This window comes from Elephas maximus, chromosome 19 (assembly GCF_024166365.1).
Source record: "Elephas maximus indicus isolate mEleMax1 chromosome 19, mEleMax1 primary haplotype, whole genome shotgun sequence".
In the NCBI taxonomy this organism is placed as follows: Eukaryota; Metazoa; Chordata; class Mammalia; order Proboscidea; family Elephantidae; genus Elephas; species Elephas maximus.
Genome location: NC_064837.1, coordinates 33,693,176 through 33,719,112, shown reverse-complemented (window position 1 = coordinate 33,719,112; position 25,937 = coordinate 33,693,176). Strand labels below are relative to the sequence as shown.

Here is a 25,937-nt window from a genome sequence, read left to right as displayed (position 1 = left end):
TTATAATTATTAGTAAGGCTCGTTATGTTGAAAATAGGAGATACCTGATTTGAGGGGAACATATTATGTTCTATTTTTTATATTTGAAAATTTTAGACTATTTCTTTTAACACTAACAATTTATAACATAAAGTTTAATATAGAATTCTCAGTAAAAAAGTGTCTCCTCCAAAGTAGCCTTAAAGCGTACATGAGATAAGTTAGATCACTATTAATTAAAAAAAAAAGTCATAATTCTTATTTTTTGGTAGATTGTAGTCAAGTCCTAACATGACAGGAAACATAAGTAACAATTGAAAACAATTTTTAATGTGCTTTTTTTCTTTTTTTTTTTTTTTTAAGAGCTTAACTTCTTAACTCTTGGCAGAAACCCATTTTTCTCTGTTAAAAAAATTATACTATATTTGGTTAACACAGTGTTGCAGAAATCTTGAAAATATGCCAGATGAAATAAAACCAGCTATATTCCTTTTATCTAGCTGAATCATTTCACGTATAAAATCTTATGCTGAGTTTAGAACTCTAACTATTGGAATTTATATTGTGATACTTACCCTGATAAAAGTGTTTACACTGTGATGATATGGAGTAGTGAATGTCTCTAATGCCCATTCTCTGTCTTTCAGATTTGGTTTGCTATAAATGTTTAGGTTTTAGGTTCTGTATCTTGGCTAAAGATAAAACTATTCTTCTTGAGTGTTTGCTAGACAATGTGTTTATTTTTACTGAAGCAAAGTTTTCTTAATATTTTTGATTAGTAAGTTTAGCTGTTTACCTGTTCTTAGTCTTATTTGGGGGCTTGAACTTTTGTCTTAAAGCTTACATTGAAGAAAAATTATATTCTGCCTGTGTTGATTACTTTCAGGAAGGCATTTATTACTGACATCATGTGCATATTTATAGGAATTGGGATAAAATCCATCATCATTCACGTGCAGTAGTAGTAAAGTGAAGAGATGCATATATAGGCCCAGCTCAGATTTATCCCACCATTTATTTCTTCAGAAGCCACTTTTAAAACTTATAAAAAGTGACTCTTGAATAAAGCTGTTTAAGACTAACTTGGCGTTAACCAAGTTGAAAAAATAACCTAAATTTCAAGATTGTGACCTAAATTTCTTGTTGACATATGCAGTATAATTCTTTTGGCTATTTTATATCTTCTGTTACTGCTGTAAGCAGGTTGATGATTGTCTCCAATAAAGTCAACGTATGGAGGACTTAAAGAACTTACTGTTTCATCTGAAGTATGTTACAATGTAATGGTAAAATTAGAATCCAAAACATTACTTCTGCTTCTGTGCTACCTGTCAATCAGATATTTTTACACAATTCTATAATTATTAACTCAGTCTTGATTATCTGTGTCTTTGCTATTCAGGGTCTCACTTCTACTTGTATCAGTCTGGTTAGCTTTTGATGCAGATATATTTTCATTTGTCTACAAATGACCCTATTCATGGTGATTTTCATTTTGTGTTAACTTTGAACTCCAATTATAGAAGGGAAAGGTTTTGTGAAACAATACAGTATCTGAACCAGTGGCTCACAAACTCAAGTGTGGGGCTAAACAAATCATTTAAATGAACGAGCTAGTTTAGGACAGTGGTGAAATAGCCAAGTTTTTATATAATGTCAAAAAATTAGATCATTTTTATTTATTTATTTAAACACAACTGTGGGCCTTTGGTTTGCAGCGTCTGATAAAATAGTTTGCCTTCTCCTTTGTGTTCATGCACCGCTCCAAAATTACATGTACGCTGATTTGTCAGGGTGGGAAGCTAGTAGTTTAAACTCCTTCCAGAGTGTACAATTAAGCGTAGCTTTTTTTCTATTTGGGGAAAGTCTTGTAAAATGTATGTGAAAAGTAATGTTAACTGGTCTAAAAGATCATCTTTCCAAACCACACTTGAGCTCAGTTTATGGTGTTTACTTTCTGTCAAAACACAGAAAAAACATTCACAGTTAACTTCCATAATATAAAATGTCTGTCTCATTAGGCATTAAAGAAGCATTGGTCAACAGGTATAATGTTAGACTCTATAACTAATGTGAATGTGGGCATGACCTCCCAAATAGATCAAAGACTAATCTCTTTGACAGTTACAAAATGGCAAAGCTCGCCATGGGCCTTTTGCTGCTGCACTGAAACTGTTTGTTTGGAAAGCATGCCTGAGGGATAAGGATGTGTTTATAAGGATGAGCAGGTAAAAGTAAAAGATTGTCTTTTGACATTTCAACTAATCCCTTCCAGCCTTTGGTTTACTTAACATTTAGCCTATTTGCTGGCAGGAGAAACTGGCTTTTTCACATATGCTATATGTCATTTTAAATTGGGCATTGATTTTCATGCCTGAGAATCCGTAAGTGTACAGTGAAATAGATTCTGATGTCATTAAAATGAGGCGTACTGGCTTTCTCACTTTTCTAAACCCTTAGTTGTATTTTCCCTTATTAAATGTGGTACCCCAAAGACAGTTTTTTGTTATCTATTTTTAAAAATCTGTTTCTTTATATAATAAAAATGTTTCAAAATTAGCCTCAACATATATATCTCATTTCAAAACTTTTTAAAAATCTTTCAACTAAAATAATTCCCCTAGGTAAAATATTGAAAAGGGTCATTCAGATTGTAAAAAGTATTTGACACTTTGCAAGAAATTGAAATAATGTAGTCATGCAGAAAACTTAATTTACTTTAATGAAAATAAATAATAAAAATAAAATGAGAGGTAATTTAATCTAATAGTTGCTGTATTTTCTCTAAATATTGCATTTATAACTAATACTTCCTACAGCAGCTATTATCATAGGAAGAATGATCATTATAAAGTTAGTCTGCCTGTGGTGTATGAAATTTTGAAAACCCCTAAGCTGTTATGTCTGGCAAAGGGTGAATGCCAAATTTCTTTGAAGAAAATGCTGTAAAGAAACTGCTTTAGTTACGTTTTGAGAAATAAGTAGGAAATGTATATTTTTCCCCAGTTGGATAGAATTTTTGAACTATTTTTCTCTTCAATCTTCAAATATTATGATCTACTTTATTGTTGAATTTTCAGGAATTATTTTTACATATTATCTAATGTTTTCTATGGTGCCATATTATTTATTATTTATATGACTTCAAGAAGAAGTCATCTATGGCACTTAAAGAAAAAATTATTTTCTTTATTTTCTTGTTAATAAAGTTTTCATTTAGAATTTGACAGATTCTCTTTGAAGGGATATGAAATAAAATTTCTTACCTACCAGTTTGAAAGTGACTTATCAGAAGTGTATTTATTCTCTACCTTTCTGTCAAGATGTCCTTGGTTTAAAAAGGTTAATACAGTGAGGCCTGTGAGAGCTAGAAATTGATGGGACTGCCTTGTTTTTCTGGGTCTTGCAAGTTTTCTGCCTTTGACAGGGTGCTTACAACTTTTTTGTCGCTCTCTATTAAGAATTCTGTCTCATAAATGCCCAGTGAGTTTTCCTTCTCTGACAGGTTTCCACCTTACACGGGTTCCAGCTTTCACAAGTTTTACTGTAGTATTATAGACTTTATTGTAGACTCTTGAATAGTTTTATAACTTGTTGAAACTATAAATTCTGTTAATTTATCTCAAAGGGCCACCAGTTTTCTGAGAAGGTAACTCTTTGCAGCTTTAAGCTGGTACTACAAAAATAAACTGTTTGGTAAATCTGTCCAGAAATGCTCTATAGGGGTTATTGTTTAAAGCTGACTAATTGAAGGGAACAATTCCTCCTGTATCATATTGTATTAACTAGTTGCTAGGAATCAAGAGTCCATTTCTGTGAGCTTCCAATACCAGCGGTTTGTCGTGAGTAAATTGCTGTCGTTGAATTTGAGAGCCATTTTTTACTTAATTTAATTAGATTGTTTTCTTCATTTTTTTTTCCTCTTGATTTCTTTAAGATGTATGACTTTTTATTATGGTAAAATATACTTAACAAAATTTATCATTTTAACTGTTTTTGAGTGTGTAATTCAGTGGTGTTAAGTACATTCATAAAATTGTATAACCATCACTACAGCCTATTTCCAGATCTTTTTATCATCCCAGACAAACTCTATACCCATTAGACAGTAACTCTTCATTATCCTCTCCCCCTTTCCCAACTTCACATGCATATAAGGTGATTGAAAAGACCATGGCTTGGATCAGATGCACCTCAGTCATGAAAGTGACATCTTTGCTTTTTAAAACTTTAAAGAGATCTTTGGCAGTAGATTTGCCCAATGTAAAATTCTGGGTATTAACCCTTTGTTAGATATATGATTTGCAAATATTTTTCCCATTCTGTGAGTTATCTTTTCATTCTCTTGATGTCCTTTAACGCAAGAAGTTCATAATTTTGATGGAAATCCAGTTTATCTTTTTTTTTTCTGTTATTGCCTGTGCTTTTGGTGTCATATCTAAGAATCTGTTGCCACATCAGAGGTCACGAAGCTTTTCCTCTATGTTTTCTCCTAAGAGTTTTATAGTATTAGCTCTTAGATTTAGGCCTTTGATGCATTTTGAGTTGATTCTTGAATATGGTCTGAGATCTTGATCTAGCTTTATTCCTTTGCATGTGTATATCCAGTTTTCCTAGCAGCATTTACTGAAATGAATAGTCTTGGCACCCCACTGAGTAGTCTTGGTACCCCATTGAGTAGTCTTGGCACCCCACTGAGTAGTCTTGGCACCCTTGCCAAAAATCGGTTGACCATATATATGTGAGGGTTTCTCTATGGGCTTTCTAGTCTGTTCTCTTGGTCTGTACATCTATTCTTATGCAGAGACCCCTACTGTTTTATTTTTGTAGCTTTTAATAAGTTTGTTCTTTTTCAATATTATTTTGGTTTTTCAGGGTTCCTTGAAAATCCATATGAATTTTAGAATGGGCTTTTACATTTCTGTAAAAAACACTGCTGGGATTTTAATAGAGATTTCACTGAGTCTATATATTGCTTTGGGTGGTATTGTCATCCTAATAATATTAAGTCTTCCAATCCATAAACACTGGATGCCTTTCCATTTATTTAGATCTTTTTTAATTTTGTTCAGCAATGTTTATCAGTTTCAGTGTATAAATCTTTCACCTCCTTTGTTAAATTTACTCCAGTATATTTTATTCTTTTTGATGCTATTGTAAATGAAATTGCTTTTTAAAATTTTTTTTTCAGTTTGCCCGTTGCTGGTGTATAGAAGTAGAACGGATTTTTTTTTTTTTTTAATAATTTTTATTGTGCTTTAAGTGAAAGTTTACAAATCAAGTCAGTCGGTCACATATAAGCTTATATACACCTTACTCCATGCTCCCACTTACTCTCCCCCTAATGAGTCAGCCCATTCCCTCCTTCCAGTCTCTCCTTTCGTGACGGTTTTGCCAGTTTCTAACCCTCTCTACCTTCCCATCTTTGCTGAATTTATTGGCTCCAACAGGTTTGTGTGTGTGTGTGTGTGTGTGTGTGTGTATTCAGAGTTTTCTACATATAAGATCATGTTATCTGCAAGCAGAGACCATTTTACTTCTTCTTTTCCAATTTGGGAGCCTTTTGTTTCTTTTCCTTGTGTAATTGCCTTGGCTAGAACTTTTAGTACTATGTTGACTGTTGTTGTTAGGTGCTTTCGAGTCGGTTCCGACTCACAGTGACCCTATGTACAATGGAGCAAAACGCTGCCTGGTCCTGTGCTATCCTCACAACCATACTGTGTTGACTAGAAGTGGTAAAAGTGGGTAACCATGTCTTGTTTCTGATCTTAGGGGAAAAGCTTTCAGTCTTTCATCACTGAGTATGCTGTTAGCTGTGGGTTTTTTATATATGGCCTTCATCATGTTGGAAGCCCTGGTGGTGTAGTGGTTAAGAGCTACGGCTGCTAAGCAAAAAGTTGGCAGTTCACATCCTGTCCTACAGGGCTTCTATGAGTCAGAATCAACTCAACGGCAGTGGGTTTTTGGGTTCTTCATCGTGTTGACTCAGTTTCCTTCTATTCCTAAAATATTGAGTGTTTATATTATAAAAGGGTGTTGAGTTTTGTTACCCAAACCTTTTTTCTGATCAGTTGAGTACTTTTTATTCATTGAGATGATTGTGGTTTGTTTTGGGTTTTTTTTTCCCCCCTTCATTCTGTTAGTGTGGTGTGTTACTCTGATTGATTTTCGTATGTTGAACCACCCTTGCATTCCTGAGTTAAATTCCACCTGGTGTACAGTGTATAATCCTTTTAATATGCTGCTGAATTTGGTTTGCTGGTATTTTGTTGACAATTTTTGAGTCTATATATATAAGGGATGTTGATGTACTTTTCTTGTCATGTCTTTGTTTGGCTTTGGTATCAGGTTAATGTCGGCCTCATAGAATGAATTAGGAAGACTTTTCTCCTCTTCTATTTCTTGGAAGAGTTTGAAAAGGATTGGTGTTAATTCTTCTTTAAATATTTGGTAGAATTCACCAGTGAAGCAATCTGGTTCTGGGTTTTTCTCTATGGGTATTTTTTTTTTTTAATTACTGACTCAATCTTCTTACTTGTTATAGGTCTATTTAGATTTTCTATGTCTTCTTGAGTCAGTTTTGGTAGTTTGAGTGTTTCTAGGAATTTGTGCATTTCATCTCGGTTGTCTAGTTTGTTAGAGTACAGTTGTTCATAGTAGTATCTTATAATCCTTTTTATTTAAATAAAATCGGTGATGTCCCCACTCTCATTTATGATTTTAGTAATTTGAGTTGTCTCTCTCTTTCTTTCCCTCCCATTTTTTAAAAAGTCAACCTAGTTAAAGGCTTGTCAATTTTGTCGATCTTTTCAAAGAACCAATTTTTGGTTTCATTGAGTTTCTGTGTTGTTTTTAATTCTATATTTTGATCATTTTGAAAATATTCTACAGTCACTTTCTTAATGCAATATGAGTCTAAATGAGCTTTGTGGCCTTTTAAATTCCACAGTCTGATTTAAATTATTCTATTTTTATGTGCATTATTCTTCAACTTGCTCTTTTCAGTTAATATATTTTGCTACCTTTCTATATCAATATAAATAAAATGGACTGGAGCTTGAACCTGTGTTCTAGAAGGAATTTTTCAAGTATTTAATAAGATCCTTTATAACCTGGAATGTCTCTAATTCATAGCTGAAAAAATATAGATGGTTCTACATTGTAAGACACCTAGCAATTTGCTTTGAAATGCTTCAGGGTTCCTTCTCCCTAACATATATACATACAGGAATACACGGGCAGGGGTAGATATTTTAAAAGATTGGCAAAATATTGACAATATTTGGGTAGTGGAGGTATATTAAAAAAAGTTTTTTTTGTGTTTATATAAAAATTTCCATAATAAGACATTAAAAAAAAATTCAATATAGAGGGAGTAACAGAGACCAGATTTACCCTCTAAACCAACTAAATGAATAATTCCTTTTATAAGGATCAGTTCAAAGCTGGTTCCTATGAGGTGGAGGTTAAAGATGTCCCAAATATCCAGCTTTTCCAAACTGCTGTACCACTCTATCATCTCTAACATCAACTATTCTCTCTCCCCAGAGTACTCTCCCTCTCATCTTTGGGTTCCGTGATTCACTACAATGCCTCACAGAACTCAAAAACAGTATGAAGAAAATGGCTCACACAGTTGTGGAGGCTGGCAAGTCCCAACTCCGTGGGTCAGTGGTAGGCTTCTTCCAACACCCTTGGCTGCAGGGGCTACGAACCCAAACTGGCAGTTCAAACCACAGGCTACTGGCTCACAGGCTGCAGAAGCTAGCTGATCAGGTCAGTTGATAGGCCGCTGGCCCACAGGGCCGTGGAGGCCAGTGAATCCCAGAATCGGCAGATCAGACAGCAGGCCTCTCACCAAGAACCAGAGGTCAGCTGATCACAAACCTGATGTGGGATCCAAATGCAGAGAGAGAGCCCTCAGTCACCCACACATATGTCTTAGATTCTGGTCACACTCCAGGGAAGGACGTAACTTAAGTAAGGGTGGGACTGGAGTCACACCCTCCTGCAAGGCTGTAACCCAAGGTGTACCCTGCACCGATCCTGCCTCATCGACATGTAGAGGTCAGGATCCACACACATAAAATGGAAGACAACCATATAATATTGGGAATCATAGCCTAGCCAAGTTGACGCATAACCCCAACCATCACGGCTGCGTATACCTTATTGGCATAGTCCCACTCAGTCATTGTGTGTGAGTCACAAAAACTATGGCTGGCAGAGCCATATTAAGTAATTCATTACACCGCAGGCCATCCCCTGGATCTCCTAAACACTGACCCTTTCATACTGGAAGGATTAACTTCCCCTTCCCCATCATTTTACCAGTCCAAAATGGTCATTAACAATTAGTCCTTCAGTAGGGCAAAAGAGTCCTAAGGGTGAAATTACGCAGATAGTAGCCATTCAGACCTGCTGCAGGTGTCCGTCTGATTTGATCAGGTTCTCCAAAAGTGTATCTCGTCTTTACCTTTTCTGGCCTCTGGTAAAATTTATCTTAACTCCCTTGCTCTGAGTCTCTCTCTAGTATCAGCATAATGTTAGGTTTCCCCCACTGCATAACCCATTAATTCTTTCCTTTACCTTCAGCTATTATTTCTCCTTCCATCCATTTGTCATTTATTTGTGCCCAAACTTTTCCACTTTGGGGAGGGACATCAGGTTCAGGTGCTGTACTAGACCAAATTGCTGGTAGCAAGACCAGTCTAGCAAGTTCTTCCCCTCAGTCCACTCCCATTCATGTTGGGTAGGGTTACATAGCTACAATACTAGTGGGCTATCTCACCCACTAGGCAATATGGCAGTATTCACTGTTGACCCCAATTTTGCCAGAATGGGCGGGGGGGTACAATCCATCTCATCAGGCCCTTGGGAATTCTGACATACATGTTCATGTATGGGTATAATTACAGTCTCTTGCTTAGGGGTCACTCCTGCTTCTGGCACCCGCAGCTGCATCCCTGGTCCTGGAACCCAGCATCCAGTAGGAAAAAAACAATTTTAGGTGATGTGGGGAAGAACTGTACAGTGGCACCAGCATCCTCACCTACCCTTCTTCCCCAAATCCTGCAGATAAGCATAGGAGTCTGTCCAGTGGTGATCCTGTCTTTGTCCCTCTCATGTTAAGTGTGAGCACACACTCATGAAGGCCTGTGAACCAGCCCTTAATGCCTTTACCCTCCCCCCCATTTTAGATAACGAATGTTTTAATTGCCCATTCCAATTCTCTTTCAAACCATTACTCTAGGGTGGTATGCAACATGGTACGTCCACTTAATATGATGTTTCTTGGCCCATTGATGCACCCTGTGGGCTGTAAAGTGTGTTCCTTGGTCTGATGAAATATAATTTGAACTAGGAAACTGGGTGAAATTATGAAACAGTGGTTTTCAGACACTGACTAATAGACAAAACAGGACTGAGATCCTTGAGAGGAAGGAAAGAAACAAAGTGAGCCCTACATTTGCACCAGATTATCTCCTGAAGGCAGCTATCAGGCTACAGAGCAGAGAGAGGAAACCCAAACAGGCCACACTGAGTTGAGGAGACAGAGAGAACAATTCAGGGAGGCCAAGGCAGCTAGAATTTACAGAGCAGAGTGCCAGAGAGAATGAAGGTGCACAGAGAGAAAACTCCAGATTAGCACACGCATGAGAAGAAACTACCCAAGGCCAGGAAAAAGAGTAAGCAGAACAACTCCTTGAGCTCACAAAGGGCTGGGAATAGTTTCTGTTCCCACCAGCCAGAGTAAAGAGATCTCATAATACATGGGGCATTGGATACAATCATCAGAGTAGTATCACCTTTGTAAACCCAAAAAAAAAAAACCAAACCTGTTGCCGTTGAGTTGATTCCAACGCATAGCGACCCTATTGGATGGAATAGAACTGCCCCATAGAGTTTCCAAGGAGTGCCTGGTAGTTTCGAACTGCTGACCTCTTGGTTAGCAGCTGTAGCACTTAACCACTATGCCACCAGGGTTTCCATCACCTTTGTAAAAAAAAAATTTTTTTAGTAGGGATAAATTAGCTCTAGACTTAAGACTGTTGTTGTCAGGTGCTGTTGTGGTTATTCCAACTCATAACGACCCTATGTACAACAGAACAAGACACTACCTGGTCCTGTACCATCCTCTCAATCATTGTTATGCTTGAGTCCATTGTTGCAGTCACTGTGTCAATACATCTCATTGAGGGTATTCCTTTTTTTCGCTGACCCTCTGCTTTACCAAGCATGATATCCTTCTCCAGGGACTGATCCCTCCTGATAATATGTCCAAAGTATGTGAGATGAAGTCTTGCCATCCTTGCTTCTAAGGAACATTCTGGCCATACTTCTTCCAAGGCAAATTTGTTCATTCTCTGGCAGCCTGTGGTATATTCAATATTCTTTACCAACACAATTCAAAGGCATCAATTCTTCTTTGGTCTTCCTTATTTATTGTCCAGTTTTCACATGTATGTGAGGTGATTGAAAACACCATTGCTTGGGTCAGGCGCACCTTAGTCCTTAAAGTGACATCTTTGCTTTTCAACATTTTAAAAGAGATCTTTTGCAGCAGATTTGCCCAGCGCAATGTGTTGTTTTTGACTGCTGCCTCCATGGGCAGTGATTGTGGATCCAAGTAAGATGAAATCTTAAAACTTCAGCCTTTTCTCCATTTATCATGATGTTGCTTATTGGTCTACTTGTAAAGGTTTTTGTTTTCTTTATGTTGAGTTGTAATCCATACTGAAGGCTGTGGTTTTTGATCTTCATCAGTAAGTGCTTCAAGTCCCCTTCACTTTCAGCAAGCAAGATTGTATCTTCTGCATATCAGGTTGTAATGAGTCTTCCTCAATCCTGATGACCCATTCTTCTTCATATAGCCCAGTTTCTTGGATGATTTGCTCAGCATACAGATTGAATAAGTATGGTGAAAGGACGCAACCCTGACGCATACCTTTCTTGACTTTAAACCACGCAGTATCCCCTTGTTCTATTTGAGCGACTGCCTCTTGGTCTAAGTACAGGTTTCACATGAGTGCAATTAAGTGTTCTGGAATTCTCGTTCTTTGTAATGCTACCATCATTTGTAATGATCCACACAGTCCAATGACTTTGCATAGTCAATAAAACACAGGTAAACATCTTTCTGATACTCTCTTTTTTCAGCCATGATCCACCTGGCATCAGCAATGATATCCCTTATTCCACGTCCTCTTCTGAATCTGGCTTGAATTTCTACCAGCTCCCTATTGATGTACTTCAGCAACTGCTTTTGAATAATCTTTAGCAAAATTTTACCTGTGTGTGATATTAATGATATTGTTTGATAATTTCTGCATTCTGTTGGATATCCTTTCTTTGGAATGGGTACAGATATGGATCTCTTCCAGCCAGTTGGCCAGGTAGCTGTCTTCCAGATTTCTTGCCATAGATGAGAGAGCACTTCCAGTGCTGCATCTGTTTGTGGAAACATCTCAATTGGTATTCCATCATATCCTGAAGGCTTGTTTTTCACCAGTGCCTTCAGCGCAGCCAAAACCTTTTCCTTCAGTACCATCAGTTCTTGATCACATGCTACCTCCTGAAATTCGCTGCACGTGGATGAATTTCAAAAGCATTTAGACACAAGATATTATATACTATATAATAACATTTACATGAAATTCGAGCAAAGGCATAACTATAGTAACAGAAAGCTGATCAGTGGTTGCCGGCGTCAGCAGTGGGGGAAGGGGATTGGCTGCGTAGGGATAAGAGGTAACTTTTTGGGGTGATAAAAATGTTCTGTATTATGACTGTGGTATTGTTTACATGACTGTACATTTGTCAAAAGTTATCTACTTGCACATGGAAAATTTGGGAATTTGTGAATTGTATCTGATGAAAACTGATTGAAATAATCACATAGCTAATTATATGCATGGGGGAATTTAGGAAATGTAAGAATTTTTTTAAATGTTTTAAATGAATGAAGAAAATTCAGTACTGGAAAACAGAATAAAATCTCTATCCTAGTAAACCAGCACCAGGTTTTAGTGTCTGTCAGTTTGTCATGCTTTGGTGACTTGTGTGTTATTGTGGTGCTGGAAGCTATGCCACTGATATGTCAAATACCAGCAGGATAACCCGTGGTGGGCAGGTTATAGCAGAGCTTCTAGATTAAAACAGATTAGGAAGAAAGGCCTGGCTATCTGCTTCTGAAAATTAGCCAGTAAAAACCTCATGAATCACAACAGAACATTGTCTGATTCACTTGCTTTGGACACATTATCAGGAAGGATCAATTGCTGGAGGATGTTTGGTGAAATAGAGGGCTAGCGAAGGTGAAGGAGTCCCTTGGTAAGATAGATTGGCACAATAGCCACAACAATGGACATGAACATGCCGGCAATTGTGAAGATGATGTTGAACATAAGGTTGCCAAGAGTCAGAGTCAACTATCTACCTGCAGCTATCTATCTGCACTAATAAAGTGATATTCAAAATGTTAGAAGTTAATATGGTTTTTAAGACTAATTATCTACTGTATTTTTAATATACTTTTATTAGGTTGAACTGAAGCGTCAGTACAATGACCAGCATTCAAAATTGAGAGGTCTTTTACCTGGTCGTCAGTGGTATGAAATTCAAGCATACAGGGCCTTAAACCAGGCCCTAGGTAGGTAAGTGGAGTAAAATTTAATATGTTATCATAATATTATCTGTGACCAGTATTATATGTGAAGCTAGTGTTGCTACTCTGCTGCTTATGATAAACTTGGTAAAGCTTAACTGGAACCTAAGAACTGGTATGTTTTCAATGATAGATGTCACAACTGGAAGTTGAAAACAGTAAATAGAATAAATCAGACTCAAAAGAAAACTTGAAATTTGTGAAGCTTAAAGAGGCTTTATGGTGGATCAAACAATAAATGGCATACAAATGTGCTCAGTCAATGTTTATTAAAGGAAGCTCACCCCCAACCCATAAAAGTTTTGTCTTGTGAACATCAGAACCCAGACGATGATTTTACAGATACAAAGAGACCTCCCCTGGTGAGGGGGGACTGTCAGAAAACAAAAATGATATATCAGCCAGTGTGAGGAGGTATTCAATTTCCAAAGTGTACTTGAAGTCATTGAAGGTGAGTGGAATCCTTGTAGTTGTTAAATTACTTTTACAAAATACAAACACAAAATCTGTTATACTGCCCAGTGAGGTCTTACAGTTGCATAGTTTTTTATTCTATGTAAAGAAGGCAGATGACATGAAAAAAGTCATATTCATTTTAATATCATTTCTGAGGCTTAGATAACAATGTACATTTCACACTTTCCAATGCTGTCTGCATTTATCTTACTGTGTAATTATTGTTGGTAGATAACATTGAATTGGAAGAATACTGAATAATTATCAAGAAAGTAAACATAAAATAATAGTTACTTTAAAAAAAAATAGAAATGGGCAGTAAAGCATTTTAGTAAATCATTAAAAAAAAAAAAAGAAGGGTTAAAATAAACCATAGTCATGATACTAAAGATTTAATACCAACTAAAATGAAAATTTAATTATAATACTCCATTTTCTAAGGATTCTGTACCATTAAGATTTGTACTCAATCACCATTTATACCATAATTTCATATTGTAGGACATCAACATCCATTTTATTTAAACACTGTTATAATCTCTATTTATGAAATTATAACTAAACACAGTAATAATTTTTTCTCAATGAAACCATTAGGCATTCAGATAATGCAAATAAAACAACATAGATTAAAAGTACATCATAAAAACATGATCATTTGGCATATTTGCAGTTCAGCCAGAAGATTCCCAGCTAACCATAATCTGACCTAACCAAATCTGGTATTTAGGTTTTTCTCAAGTATCTTGTATAACGAAATTAGCCCATTTGCACAGAAGCAGACCAGATGGTATTTGAATTCAGATTTGCATACACCTGACGATATATGACTGCAAGGGCTGAATTTAAGTCCCAGAACACTTCACCCACTACATTTCCATTTCTGTTGGCTTTTATTTCAGTGTGATATTCTGCAAGTCTTTTCCTTCAAACTGAGTGATTCAGTTCTCTGGTTAACCTACTGATATCCTACTGTCCTTTTCTGCCTGGAAGTCTCACTGTACTTGGCATGAAGTTGCATTGCAAATCATTCAAGTATTTTATCTGCTTACATTGTGTCTCTCTGTTGAGTGACCTGTTTATTTATTTTTAATTTTAATACTCAGCCAGTAATCTTCAGGACAGAGTGAATATATATTTAAAATTCTTCACTTTTAATCACTATATTCAACTTCAGGGAAATAAATATTCTTACCTCAGTTTATTTTTTTTCTTTAAGCGATGCCTTAAAATTCAAGAAACTATTCAAAGCAAAAGATATATTTGTAACCTACTTTGTCATTTGTAAACCTTTTTCACATTATTTCATTTTAATTCTTCCTTTATCGCTTCCAATAGCAAGGGATGTTGGTACTCCATGTTTTATGTGATTACTTAGAAAAAAAACCAGATTGAGAGAGATTAAATTACTCATCTAAAATCACATAGCTGCTCAATGGCCCTTCCCATCCTGCCAAAAAAACCCAAACCCATTGCCATTGAGCTGATTCCAACTCATAGCAACCCTATAGGACAGGGTATAACTGCCCCTTAGGGTTTCCAAGGAGCAGCTGGTGGATTCAAATTGCCAACATTTTGGTTAGGAGCTGAGCTCCTAACCACTGTGCCACCATCTTCCCATCTTGGCCCCACCTAATTCTAAATCCTCAAGGCTTGGTTTTTCAGCCTTACACCCTAACTTCTATCCACTACATTTCTCACCATCCTTTAAACATACCATATCCTTTCATCGCTCTCCGCTTTGGCACGTATGTTCTCGTGCACTTCATTTGGCGAATTTACCAATCAAACCCTTGTTAAAGGTCATGCCCTTTATGGACTTTATTTATTTCTCTATCTAGAGTTATTTACTTCCTCCTTAGTAAACCCATAGCATTTAATACATTAATACCTCATTGTATTGTCATAGTCTGTTTATATATCTGTCTCCCTCTCTAAACAAGGATTATGCATTTTTGCATTCTCAACAACCAGCAGTTCTTGGGGCATAGGTGCTGAATAAATGCTTGTAGAGTTAGTGAAAATGCTAAATTTAGTGCTTTTTCCAGTATCCCACATTGCCCAGAGAGCTTCTGGAGCTTAAAAACATGCTTTTCTACAATTTAAAAAGGCATGTTTGTTATATTGACATTTAATACTATGCTTTTAATATTTTATTAATTAAAAAAGAAATGGAGAGCCCAGCTGTCATTTTACTGATTTTCAGGGAAGCAATATCAACATACAGCAGCTTGTTATGAAAGAACATATCTTTTTAAAAATCAAACAAATATTTTATATCATTTGATAAAACTCATACACAATATGAGTTGATTGTCAGAAAAGGTGATGGTACTCTGAGTCACTTTTCTTATAAAGAATGTATCTAAAAGGTCTAAAGTAAGAAATAAATTGAGTTTTAGAAATCTTTATCTTTTTTTTTTTTTTTTTCAAGGCCATATAGGACTTTAAAGAGTGTTTGAAGTAATATATGCCTATGAAATGTAATAACAGCCTTCGGGAATATTCCAGATGGTTTCATGACCAGGTTACAACTGCAGTATGAGTTTCCTAACTGGTGTGCTTTACTAAAAGTATAATCTTTGTCTCACATGGGCATAATTTATTTGAGCAAGGCAGTATGAAAACAATGGAAAAAAAGAGAAAGTGAAACCTTTTTCTCTGAACTGTTCTGTTAACTTAAATGCCTTTCTGCCATAGGATGCTTTAAACAGAACCAAGGTGGAACCAAAATAGTGGCACCCTGGCTTTCCATTGCTTTTCAGCACTGCTGTTTAATGTTGCCAATATCCATCTACTTCCTACCCTGCCCAATTTTATAAATGGATGCCTTGGAACCTGTAGATTACTTTGATATAGTATTAAAAAAAAAAAAAAGGATATCATATAAAATTTAGATTTTTAAAGTTTCTCTGAAAAAATTGGGCATTTGTGTTAATCTCTACCCCTTCTCAAAATCCAATGGCAGTAAAGGGATAAAGATATCAAACTATAAAGTTAAAAAGAATGGGAAAGGAGACAATAGCAAGTGAGATTGTGTCAACAATTTTTAGAGCTAGAAAGCAGGTGAGTCATTCAGGTGAGTAACTGAATGACTTAGCAGGCAAGAGAAAGCTGAAATTTAAATCTGTAGTAGTAAAAGCAACAAGAACCTCAGATTCGTGCCTGGAAAAGCTTAGGACTTGAGGGTACTCTAAAAGGGTCAGTGAAGTTTAAGTGTCAATCTCCTTTTAAAAAGGAAGATTGCTTGCAAGTTAGTTTCCACCGTTAGAAGCCCCCTCCTCATCCAGGCTTACCCTCTAGAGAGGATAAAGCAGAAAAGCTTTGTATTCTTCAACACCAGTCATAGCTACCAAAAAAAAAAAAAAAAAAACCAAACCCATTGCTGTTGAGTTGAGTCTGACTCATAGCAACCCTATAGGACAGAGTAGAACTGCCCCATAGTTTCCAAGGAGTGCCTGGTGAATTTCAACTGCCGATCCTTTGGTTAGCAGCTGTAGCACTTAAACACAAGGGTTTCCACAGTCTCCGCTAAGGATGTATTAAGGATGCGGATTAAGAAAAGTCTACATACTGAATGTGAGGACCTCATCCATTTTTTTTTTTTTTTTTCTCAGCTCTGACTGGACTTACATTCAGTCTTACATTTCCAAGGCAGGAAAGTATAGTATTTCTTTCTAGAGAAAGTGACCACCCCAAGAGCAAGAGCCTACAGATAGTAGTAATAAAGTGGCTTTGTTCCCACCAGATTACCCTACAGTGAAACCTGCTGGTTATATGCCCCACCCATACATACAGAGCTGCCAATCAGCATTTTAGTGGCTTGCTCTTAAATAAGTGCAGAGTCTCTACCAGATATTCAAAGAAAGTCTCTAACATGAAAGACAAAGACTTAAACAATAACAAAACAATACAAACAAAACAAGAAGAAGGGTGGGGGGACTCAAAGGCAATAGAAACAACACAATAGAATACAACAAGGATTGGAAAACTTTTTCTGTAAAGAGCTGGACAGTATGTATTTTAAACTTGGCAGGCCAGTTACCATCTCTGTTTTTTCTTTAATCCTTTAAAAATATAAATACTATTCCTACCTTACAGGCTGTACAAAAACAAGTTATAGGCCGAATGCCCTGTGAGCTGTAGTTTGCCAACTCCTAGGATAGAAAACTTTTAAAAAAGTATCAGTAATAGCTACAGAGAAGTAAGATGTTGCCTCCATGAAACAAGATCAGAGAAGAAGAAAAAGCTTTTGGAAATTAACATGATTTTTAAATACAGAATCGGGTTTGGAAGATAAAATTGAAATTGCCCAAATCAAAAATTCTCAGAATTGAAGGACATGATATCCTGATTAAAAAGGCTCACCCAAGCACAGGTAAAGGGGTGAAAGCTACAAGGCACCTCACTGAGCAGTTTCATAATACCTGGGATACAGAAAATGTCCTAAAATCTTCCAGAGACATAAAAGACAGGCCTCATACAAAACACAGGGAATCAGAAGGGCATCAGACTTCTCAAAGCAACCCTGGAAACTAAAAGATAATTGAGACTTGTCTTCAAATTTTGAGGGAAATTTTTTAACTTACAATCTGAGTTCTCTACAAGCCAAACTATCAATTAAAGTGTAAAACAAAATAAAGCCTTCCAGTATGCAAGGACCTAAAATATTTGCTTCCAATGCACACTTTCTCAAGATGCTACTTTTTTCATCAAAATAAGAGAAATATCAAGGATACATGAAACTGGAGTTCTGATCAAGAACAGATAAAAAGATTTTCCAAAACAATTGGAAAGGGAAGCTCTGAGATGAAAGCTGTGCAGAAGACCTAGAGAATTATTAGTTCAGATTGGTTCCAGAGGATAAAGGGTTTGACCATATCGAGAAGAATTTTTATAACTTTGGCAAAGTTGGGGGTTGAATTAATGATAGAAACTGATAGATAATTAACTAATAGAAATTAATAGATAATAAATGGTAGAAATTAATGACAGTTATTAACTCAGGGGGTGGGGTGGTTCTTGTACAAGAAAGACACTCTAACCATAGTGCACTACACGGCTCAGTTGTAAATGGTATTCCACTGAATATTCAGTTACGGAAAGATTGTGATATACCTGTCTTATGAGGATGGAGGGAGTGGTGAAGTATCAGGGGAATAAGAGAAGTAAACATCTTCCATAGGCTGGAATCAATACATACTTTCTAAAGTTGAAAAACAGAAGTAGTAGTTGTATAAATGTTATTTACAAATATGGAGGTAAAAAACCAGAACTATCTAAAATGTTTTAAAGTATTTCAAATATTCTAAAATATTTCAGAAGCAATCTTCTGAGGAGTGGGAATTGGAGATGGCATGGAAAAATTCTGTTTTTCATTAAGAGTATCGTAATACTGTTTGACTTTTAAACGTGTATTACTCCAATGCCAATTAAAATTTAAAAAGCTAAAATTAATTTTTTAAAAATAGCCTGGGGTTTCAATTCCAGGTAAAATTCTAGGAGCTTCAAAATAAATAAAGTAAAAACAAACAAATCTGTAAAGAGTAACAGACAAAGCTACAATTATAGTTCAAGACTTCAACACTCCTCGATAAAAAATCTCAGTAATAGCTAGAGCTGGTAGACAGAAAACCAGCAGAGATATAGAAGGCTTGAGCAACATTATCAACCAATTGGACTGAATTAATATTATAGAGCATTTCTTCCAACAATAGCAGAATAAACATTCTTTTCAAGTACACATGCAACATTTACCAAGGTAGACCATATTCTAGGTTATAAAACAAACCCTAAGATGTTTTAAAAAAACTGAAATCATACTAAGTATTTTCTCTGACCATAGTAGAATTAAACAAAGTAGAAGTTAATAACAGATAACAGAAAAAGTTCTAAATACTTGGAAAACAAACAACATACTTTTTAAATAACCCATAGGTCAAACAGGAAGTCTCAAGGAAAATTATAAAATATTTTAAACTATATTAAACTAAAAATCAACATATCAAAATTTGTAGACTGCAGCTAATGCAATGCTCAGAGAGAAATTTATATCATTAAATGCTTATATTAGAAAAGAAGAAAGGTCTGAAATCAATAATCTAAGCTTCTATGTGAAGAAGCTAGAAAAAGAAGAACAAAATAAAGCAAATAGAAAAAAGGAAATAAAGATAAGAGCATAAGTCAGTAAAACTGAAAACAAAAAACAACAGAGGAAATCAATGAAACTAAAAGCAGGTTCTTTTGAAAAGATCAGTAAAATTGATAAACCTTTAGTAAAATTGACCAAGAAAAGGGACGGGCGGGGGGGAGAGGGACACAACAGTATCAAGAATAACAGGTGATATTACTACATACCCTGTAGACATTCAAAGGATGATATGGGAATACTGTGAAAAACTACACACTTAAATTCAACAACTTGGATGAAATGGACCAATTCCTCAAAACTCACAAACTACCAAAACTCACCCCAGATGAAATAGATAAAGTGAATAGCCCTATATCTATTAAAGAAATTGAATCCATAGTTAAAAACCTTCAGGGGAAAAACAAAACAAAACAAAACCTCAGGCCCAGATGATTTCACTGGCAAATATTACCGAGTGTTTAAGGAAATAATACCAATCGTACATGATCGCTTCCAGAAAATGGAAGATGGAACCCTTTCAACTCATTTTATGGGCCCAGCATTATACTGTTACCAAAACTTGAAAAAGACAGCACTAAAAAAAAGGGGGCAACTACAGACTAATATCCCTCATGAACCTAGGTGAAAATAATCCTCAACATGTTAGCAAACTGGGTGAAATCAAAGAAAATAGCAGAGTAAAGGACCTCCAAAAATTCTCTTCTCAAAATCAGTAACAGGCAAAATTATCAGAATCAAATTTTTCAAAACTCTGAAAATTAATCAGAGACTTACAACATTCCAGGAAGCATTTATTTGAGAAAAGTGGCTGAATCTCAGTAAGAACAGTGAATTTTGTGACATGTCAGCTTGCCCTATTTCCATCCTTCTCTCTTCATGTTCAAGGTAGCCTTAAAAACCAATAGCCCGCTATCATGGTGAAAGCCAGCAACCTGGCAGTCACTGAAAGAGGTGTTATGGGGTTGGAGCTCATTCTTAGAAAATATGTCGTTATTAACCTCACTGGAAGACCCCACTTACAAGGCTATCTTTATTTGACCTGACATGGAGCTCACTCATGCAGTTGTTTACCTTCATGGCTGCCTGAGATGGTAGATGACAGTTGGGGCAAAATAAGAAAACCAGAAAGCAGAAAAGGAAAAGCTGGGAAATGAGATGTCCATGGAGGGTTTAGAACGGGTCAGACATATTCCTGGGAATCTCCTGGGGCATATATAGGACTGTATGACCAGGAATGGGATCATATGCCATCATACTAAGGAAAGACCTCAGAAGCCCCTAAGCTCTCATCACTGGTTGACCTTCAGGCTCTGCGCAAGGAGGAAGTGAAGAATAAAGCTGAGTTGTTACCTGCAAGGTAAAGGGTTGAATGTGTCTCCCAACACACACACACCTACGCAGAACCCCTTGGCAAAGAAAGGGAGACTTACTATTTCAACATATTTAAGGAAATCTCTGTCCAGTTATTAGCTGATTACTAAGCTAACCTAGATGAGAGTTCAGTGACCACACACACATATAAAAAAAAAAAAACCCAGACTTTCCAGAATTATTTCAGAAAAGCCATTAAACAAATAACAACAAAACAACAACAATAGCAAAAACTTTGAGGACAGGAAGAATCTGATTTCCATAGTTGCCACATCATATTCTTTAAAATGTCCAGTTTTCCATTTTACAACATGAATGAATCTGGAGGGCACTATGCTGAGTGAAATAAGCCAATGACTAAAGGACAAATACTGTATGAGACCACTATTATTAAAAAAAAAAACAAGAAAAGGTTTACATACACACAGGCACACACACACATACACACAATCTTTCATGGTGACCAGGGAGGGGAGAGATGAGGAGGAGAAATCACTAACTAGATAAAACCCATTGCTGTCGAGTCAATTCTGACTCATGTTGAACCTACAGTACAGAGTAGAACTGCCCCATAGGGTTTCCAAGGAGCACCTGGTGGATTTGAACTGTTGACCTTTTGGTTAGCAGCTGTAGCTCTTAACCACTACACCACCAGGGTTTCCAACTAGATATTAGACAGTGTTAACTTTGGTTAAGGGAAATATAGCCACAGTATAGGGGAAGTCAGCACAACTTGACCAAGGTAAAGCCATAGAAGCTTCCTAGGCCCATCCAAACACCTTGAGAGACCAAGTTACAGGGGCTAGGGACCATTTTCTCAGGGGACATCTAGGTCAATTGATACAACATAGTTCATAAAGAAAGTATTCTCCATTCTACTTTGGCGAGTAGTGTCTGGGGTCTTAAAAGCTTGTGGGCAGCCATCTAAAATACAGCTATTGGTCCCATCACATTCTGAGCAAAGGAGAATGAAGAAAACCAAAGACATACGGAAAATATTATTCCAAAGAACTAATGGACCATATGAACCACGGCCTCCACCGGCCTGAGCCCAGAAAAACTAGATGGTGCCTGGCTACCACCACTGACCACTCTGACAAGGTTCACAATAGAGGGTCTCAGACAGAGCAGGAGAAAAATGTAGAACAAAATTCAGATTCACAATAAAAGGCCACACTTACTGGTCTAACAGAGACTGAAGGAACCCTCGAAAATATAGCCCCCAGGCACCCTGCTAGGCACCCTGCTAACTCAGAAGTGAAGCCACTCCCAAAGCGCACCTTTCAGCCAAAGATTAGACAGGCCTATAAAACAGACAATAACACACCTGAGGAACGTGTTTCTTAGTTCAATCAAGTATATGAGACCAAATGGGCAACACCTGCCCCAAAGCAAAGATAAGAAGGCAGGAGGGGGCAGGAAAACTGAAGGAATGGACACAGAGAACCTGCGGTGACAAGAGAAAGAGGGAAGAGTGCTGACACATTGCAGGGATTGCAACCAATGTCACAAAACAATTTGTGTATAAATTTTTGAATGAGAAACTAATTTGTGCTGTAAACTTTCACCTAAAACAGTAAAAATTTTTTAATAAAAATGCCCCATTTTAAAGAACAACAACAAAAGACAAATGCAAAGAAAGAAGAAAGTATAACCCATACATAGGGAAAAAGAGCAATCAACAGAAACTGTTCCTTAGGAAACCCAGACATTGGTTTAATGTATTCATTTAATAGACAAAGACTTTAAATCATCTATTGGAAATGTATTTTTTAAATATCTACCAGTCGTCAGTTTGGGAAACCCTGGTGGTGTAGTGGTTCAGTGCTAGGGCTGCTAACCAAAAGGTCAGCAGTTCGAATCCACCAGGCGCTCCTTGGAAACTCCACGGGGCAGTTCTACTCTGTTCTATTAAAAAAAAAAAAAAACCGAAACCAAACCCAGTGCTGTTGAGCCGATTCCGACTCATAGCGACCCTATAGGACAGGGTAGAACTGCCCCATAGAGTTTCCAAGGAGCCCCTGGTGGATTCGAACGGCAGACACTTTGGTTAGCAGCCATAGCACTTAACCACTACACCACCAGAGTTTCCACTCTGTTCTATAGGATCGCTGTAAGTCGGAATCAACTCGACAGCAAGGGTTTTTTTTTTTTTTAACTCTTCAGTTTGTTGTACATAATGTGGTGGCTTGCGTGTTGCTGTGATGCTGGAAATTATGCCACAGGTATTTCAAATATCAGCAGGGTCACCCATGGTGGACAAGTTCCAGGGAAGCTTCCAGACTAAGATGAGAAAGAAGGATCTACTTCTAAAAAATATTAGCCAGTGAAAACCTTATAAATAGCAGCAGAACATTGTAGGACATAATGGTGGAAGATAAGCCTCTCAGGTTAGCCAAAAAACCAAACCAAACCTGTTGTTGTCGAGTTGATTCCTACTTACAGTGACCCTATAGGACAGAAGAGAACTCCCCCATAGGGTTTCCAAGGAATGACTGGTGGATTCATCTTTTTGATGATGAATGCAACGCCATTTCTCTTCAATTTGTCATTCCCAGCATAGTAGACCATATGAATGTCCAATTCAAAATGGTAAATACCAGTCCATTTCAGCTCACTAGTGCCTAGGATGGAGCCCTGGTAGTATAGTGGTTAAGAGTTACAGCTGCTAACCCAAAGGTCAGCAGTTTGAATCCACCAGCCACTCCTTGGAAACTCTATGGGGCAGTTCTACTCTGTCCTATAGGGTGGCTGTCATGAATTGAATTATGTCTCCCCAAAATATTTGTCAGCTTGACTAGTCGTGATTCCCTTGTATGATTGTCTACCATTTTATCTTCTCATGTGATTTCCCTATATATTGTGAATCCTATCACTATGATGTAATAAGATGGATTAGTGGCGGTTACATCGATGAGGTCTACAAGATTAGGTAGTGTCTTAAGCCAGTAACAGCAGGGTCACCATGGTGGAATACACAGAAATCAAATTGACTACATCTGTGGAAAGAGAAGATGGAGAAGCTCAACAACATCAGTCAGAACAAGACTAGGGCCAACTGCAGAACACACCATCAATTGCTCATACGCAACTTCAAGTTGAAACTGAAAAAATGAAAACAAGTCCATGAGAGCTAAAGTACAACCTTGAATATATCCCACAGGAATTTAGAGAGCAAGTTTCAGAGTCTCAACTGACATCCATTTTGGTCTTGTCTTTCTTTCTTGTCTTTTTAACGACGTGCTCTTGAACATAGAGCAACTAAAGTGAATGGAAGAGCTGAACAGAAGATTTGAAAGGGCAGCTCAGGAAGACAAAATAAAGTATTATAATAAAATGTGCAGAGAAGTAGAGTTAGAAAACCAAAAAGGAAGAACACACTTGGCATTTCTCAAACTGAAAGAACCGAAGGAAAAATTCAAACCTTGATTTACAATATTGAATGAAGCAGGAAGCATCAAAAGAAGATGGAAGGAATACACAGTCACTGTAACAAAAAGAATTAGTTGATATTCTACCATTTCAGGAGATAGCATATGATCAAGAAGTAATGGTATTGAAGGAAGAAGTCCAAGCTGTACTGAAGGAATTGGCAAAAAAAAAAAAACAAGGTTCCAGGAATTTACAGAATACTAGTTGAAATGTTTCAACAAATGGATGCAGTGCTGGAAGCCTGCACTTGTCTATGCCAAGAAATTTGGAAGATAGCTACCTGGCCTACCGATTGGAGGAAATCCATATTTGTGCACATTCCAAAGAAAGGTAATCCACCAGAATGCAGAAATTATTGAACAATATCATTAATATTATGAGCAAGTAAAATTTTGCTGAAGATAATTCACAAATGGTTACAGCAGACATCAACAGGGAACTGCCAGAAATTCAAACTGGTTTCAGCAGAGGATGTGGAACAAGGGATATCACTGCTGATTTGCGATGGATCTTGGCTGAAAGCAGAAAATACCAGAAAGATGTTTACCTGTGTTTTATTGACTAAGCAGAGGAATTCAACTGTAAGGATTATAACAAATTATGGATAACATTGCAAAGAATGGGAACTCCAGAACAATTAATTTTACTCACGCGGAACCTGTACATACACTAAGAGGCAGTCATTCAAAGAAAGCAAGGGGATACTGCATGGTTTAAAACGAGGAAACGTGTCTGGATTGTGTCCTGTCACCACATTTATTCAGTGTGTATGCTGAGCAAATAATCCGAGAAGCTGAACTTTATGAAGAACCTGGCATCAGAATTGGAGGAAGACTCATTAACCTGCGATATGTAGATGACACAACTTTGCCTACTGAAAGTGAAGAGGACTTGAAGCACTTCCTGATGAAGATCAAAGACTACAGCCTTCAGTATAGATTACACTTCAATAGAAAGAAAACAAAAATCCACACAACTGGACCAAGAAAATACACCATGATAAATGGAGAAAAGATTGAAGTTGTCAAAGATTTCATTTTACTTGGATCCACAATCAACAATGTCCATGGAATCAGCAATCAAGAAATCACACACTGTATTATATTGGGCATATCTGCTGCAAAAGACCTCTTTAAAGTGTTGAAAAGCAAGATATCACTTAGAGGACTAAGGTGCACCTGACCCAAGCCATGGTGTTTTCAATCACCTCATATGCATGTGAAAGCTGGGCAATGAATAAGGAAGATTGAAAAAGAATTGATGCCTTTGAATTATGGTCTTGGTGAAGAATATGGAATATATCATAGACTGCCAGAAGAATGAACGAATCTGTCTTGGAAGAAGTATAAATGGAATGCTCCTTAGAAGCAAGGATGGTGAGACCTCATCTCACATACTTTGGACATGTTATCAGGAGGAACCAATCCCTGGAAAAGGTCATCATGCTTGGTAGAGTGGAGGGTCAGTGAAAAACAGGAAGACCTTCAACGAGATGGATTGATGTAGTAGCTGCAACAGTGGGCCGAAACATAGCAACAATTGTGAGGATGGCACAGGACTGGGCAGTATTTCGTTCTCTTGTACATAGGGTTACTGTGAGTTGGAACCAATTCGATGGCACCTAACAACAACAACAAGAATGTTTTAAATATGTCCAAAGAACTAAAGAAACAATATCTAAGGAACTAAAAAGAAGTATGAGAATGATGTCTTACAAAATAGAAAAATAAAAGGTAGAATTTATTAAAGAAAGAAGGACAAGTAGCAGCAGCAAATAGAAAGTCTAGAGTTGAAAAGTACAGTAACTAAAATGAAAAGTTCACTAAAGGGCAAAATTTTGCTGAAAGAAATCAAAGACCAAAATAAATGGAAAACATTTTG

General features: G+C 36.9%; 1 protein-coding gene across 2 annotated transcripts in view; it reads left to right on the top strand.

Annotated features, from left to right (window-relative positions):
* The window catches only part of BRIP1 (BRCA1 interacting helicase 1), a 171,474-nt gene that overhangs the window by 127,663 nt on the left and 17,874 nt on the right, over positions 1-25,937 (top strand). For both annotated transcript variants that reach the window (XM_049860997.1, XM_049860998.1), the window contains exon 17: positions 12,523-12,635. In XM_049860997.1, coding sequence (XP_049716954.1) covers positions 12,523-12,635 — 113 coding nt within the window. The remainder of the gene's footprint in view (positions 1-12,522; positions 12,636-25,937) is intronic.